Source organism: Trichoplusia ni, chromosome 6 (assembly GCF_003590095.1).
Source record: "Trichoplusia ni isolate ovarian cell line Hi5 chromosome 6, tn1, whole genome shotgun sequence".
Taxonomy (NCBI): domain Eukaryota; kingdom Metazoa; phylum Arthropoda; class Insecta; order Lepidoptera; family Noctuidae; genus Trichoplusia; species Trichoplusia ni.
In genome coordinates this window covers 10,657,194-10,659,189 of record NC_039483.1, presented here as the reverse complement: position 1 = coordinate 10,659,189, position 1,996 = coordinate 10,657,194, and the positions used below count along the sequence as shown (strand labels likewise).

General features: G+C 40.4%; 1 protein-coding gene across 1 annotated transcript; it reads right to left on the bottom strand.

The window, feature by feature from the left end:
* Positions 1–208: 208 nt before the first annotated feature.
* LOC113495132 (uncharacterized protein K02A2.6-like) lies at positions 209–1,039 on the bottom strand. The gene has a single exon (XM_026873730.1). It carries the CDS (start codon positions 1,037–1,039, stop codon positions 209–211), a length of 831 nt encoding a protein of 276 aa, XP_026729531.1.
* Positions 1,040–1,996: the final 957 nt, after the last annotated feature.

Sequence of the window (1,996 nt, the reverse complement as noted above, 5' to 3'; positions counted from 1 at the left end):
TTGGACTCAACGGTATGTGATATTGGCTCATAATTGAGGCTCAATTTGTTACTTTTATGCATACTCTTTACGTAGACCTTCTCCCCTATATTCAATTCACTTTCCACTGCTCGCCTTTTCCTATCTGCATACTCCTTTCCTTTCTCTTTTAATTCTTTGTCTCTATCTCTCATCTCCGAGTCTTCCGAGCTGTACGTCATATCTTGTATCATCGGTAATTTGTCTCTGAATTGCCGCCTGAAGATAACTCCGAGGGAGTCTTACCGGTTACCGAGTGGGGAGTGCTATTGTACATTACCATATACTCCCGGAGAGACTCTTTCCAATTTTTCTTCTCAGCCTGTGCGATCTTGAGGCGTTTTAAGATGTCCCTATTTTGTCTCTCCACTTCTCCGTTTTGTTGGGGCCAGTAGAGTTTGGTGTTATAAAGCTTGATGTTTCTTTCGGAGCAAAAAAGTTTGAAATCCTCGCTGGTAAATTGACGACCGTTGTCGGCCGTGATGGACACTGGATTACCTAATCTACTGAAAATGTCCTTCAGTTGGTTGATAATTTCTGAGCTCGTAATTGTCCGACAAACCTTCACTTCCTTGTATCGAGAGTAATAGTCCACGATTACGAAGATGTAGTCATTACTAGGTAGTGGGCCCATCAGGTCCACTGCGGTGTCCACCCATGGTTCCGAAGGTAGCTCTCTCCTTTTCATGGGGTTAGGAGGATTGGGAGTCGAGACCAAAACACAACTTTTGCACGCCTTGCAAAAGTTCTCGGCATCTCTATCACATTTTGGCCACCAGACCTTAGTCCTCAGTCTAGTTTTCATGGCACATATGCCTGGGTGGCCCTCATGTGCAATACGCAATGTCGGATCTCGGAGTTTTTGTGGCATTACGATCTTAGTCCCTCTTAACAGGATGTCTTGATAAAAACACAACTCGTCTTGGAATATTTTATAGCCTTTGGTAAGATCGTTCCACTGGTTGCTGTAAAGGCCATTCTTAACTGCTTGTATCTCCGCATCTTGACGTGAATGTGCCATAATGTCCTGCAATAGTATGGCTGTAGGTCTTACTTGTTCTATCACGTTTTGCACGTAATCCACTCCAACTTGTAGAGGGTTTGTAGAAAGTTTACAGAGCCTCTACAGCGGGTCTGCTATGTTATTCTTGCCAGGGCTATATCTGATGTTGAATTTATAAGACTGAAGTCTGAAGACCCATCTCTCAATGCGGGCGCACGGCTTGGCTTTGGGGCCTCTAGTGGTTTGTGGTCCGTCACTAAGTCAAATTCTTTCCCATATAGGAACATATTAAAATGTTCAATGGCCCAGACCAACGCGAGAGCCTCCTTCTCGGTCTGGCAGTATCTACGTTCGCAGTCGGTAAGTGTCTTGTTCCCATATGCTATAATCCTGGAAACTTCATTATTTGTCTGCACCAGTACTGCCCCCAACCCCACAGGACTCGCATCTGCAATCACTGCCGTCTTGTCATTAGGGTTGTAATAGCCCAGACGTGGTATATATGGTCTCGTAATTTTTGTGAATTTAAATTAATAATTAATGTTTATCTTGAGTAAATAACATTTAAATTAATGTGTTGTGTATCCATCTTATGTGTGATTGTATCAGTGAATGATTTGTAAACAAATCACTGCCAAAATTGACGAAAGTATACCGGCTGTCATCGCAACGGATCAGATTTGAATTCATCGTTTAAACCAGATGAGTATACTGTTTTAATTAAATAACTAAGCTGCTTTAACTACATTAATGATATAACATTTCATGTACGACTCGTTAATAATTATTGTTTAATTATTTTCATACCACTTGACAGATCAAAAGGTCAAAGTACAAAACTTTAAAATTACAAGAAGAAAATAATTTATTCTTAAATCACTTAGATATACTAATTATCCATTCATATTCCTCGCTTTATTATTAAACTTTACGTTAGTCTTATATAAATACTCCTTTAAAGTCTAGAGAGAAACT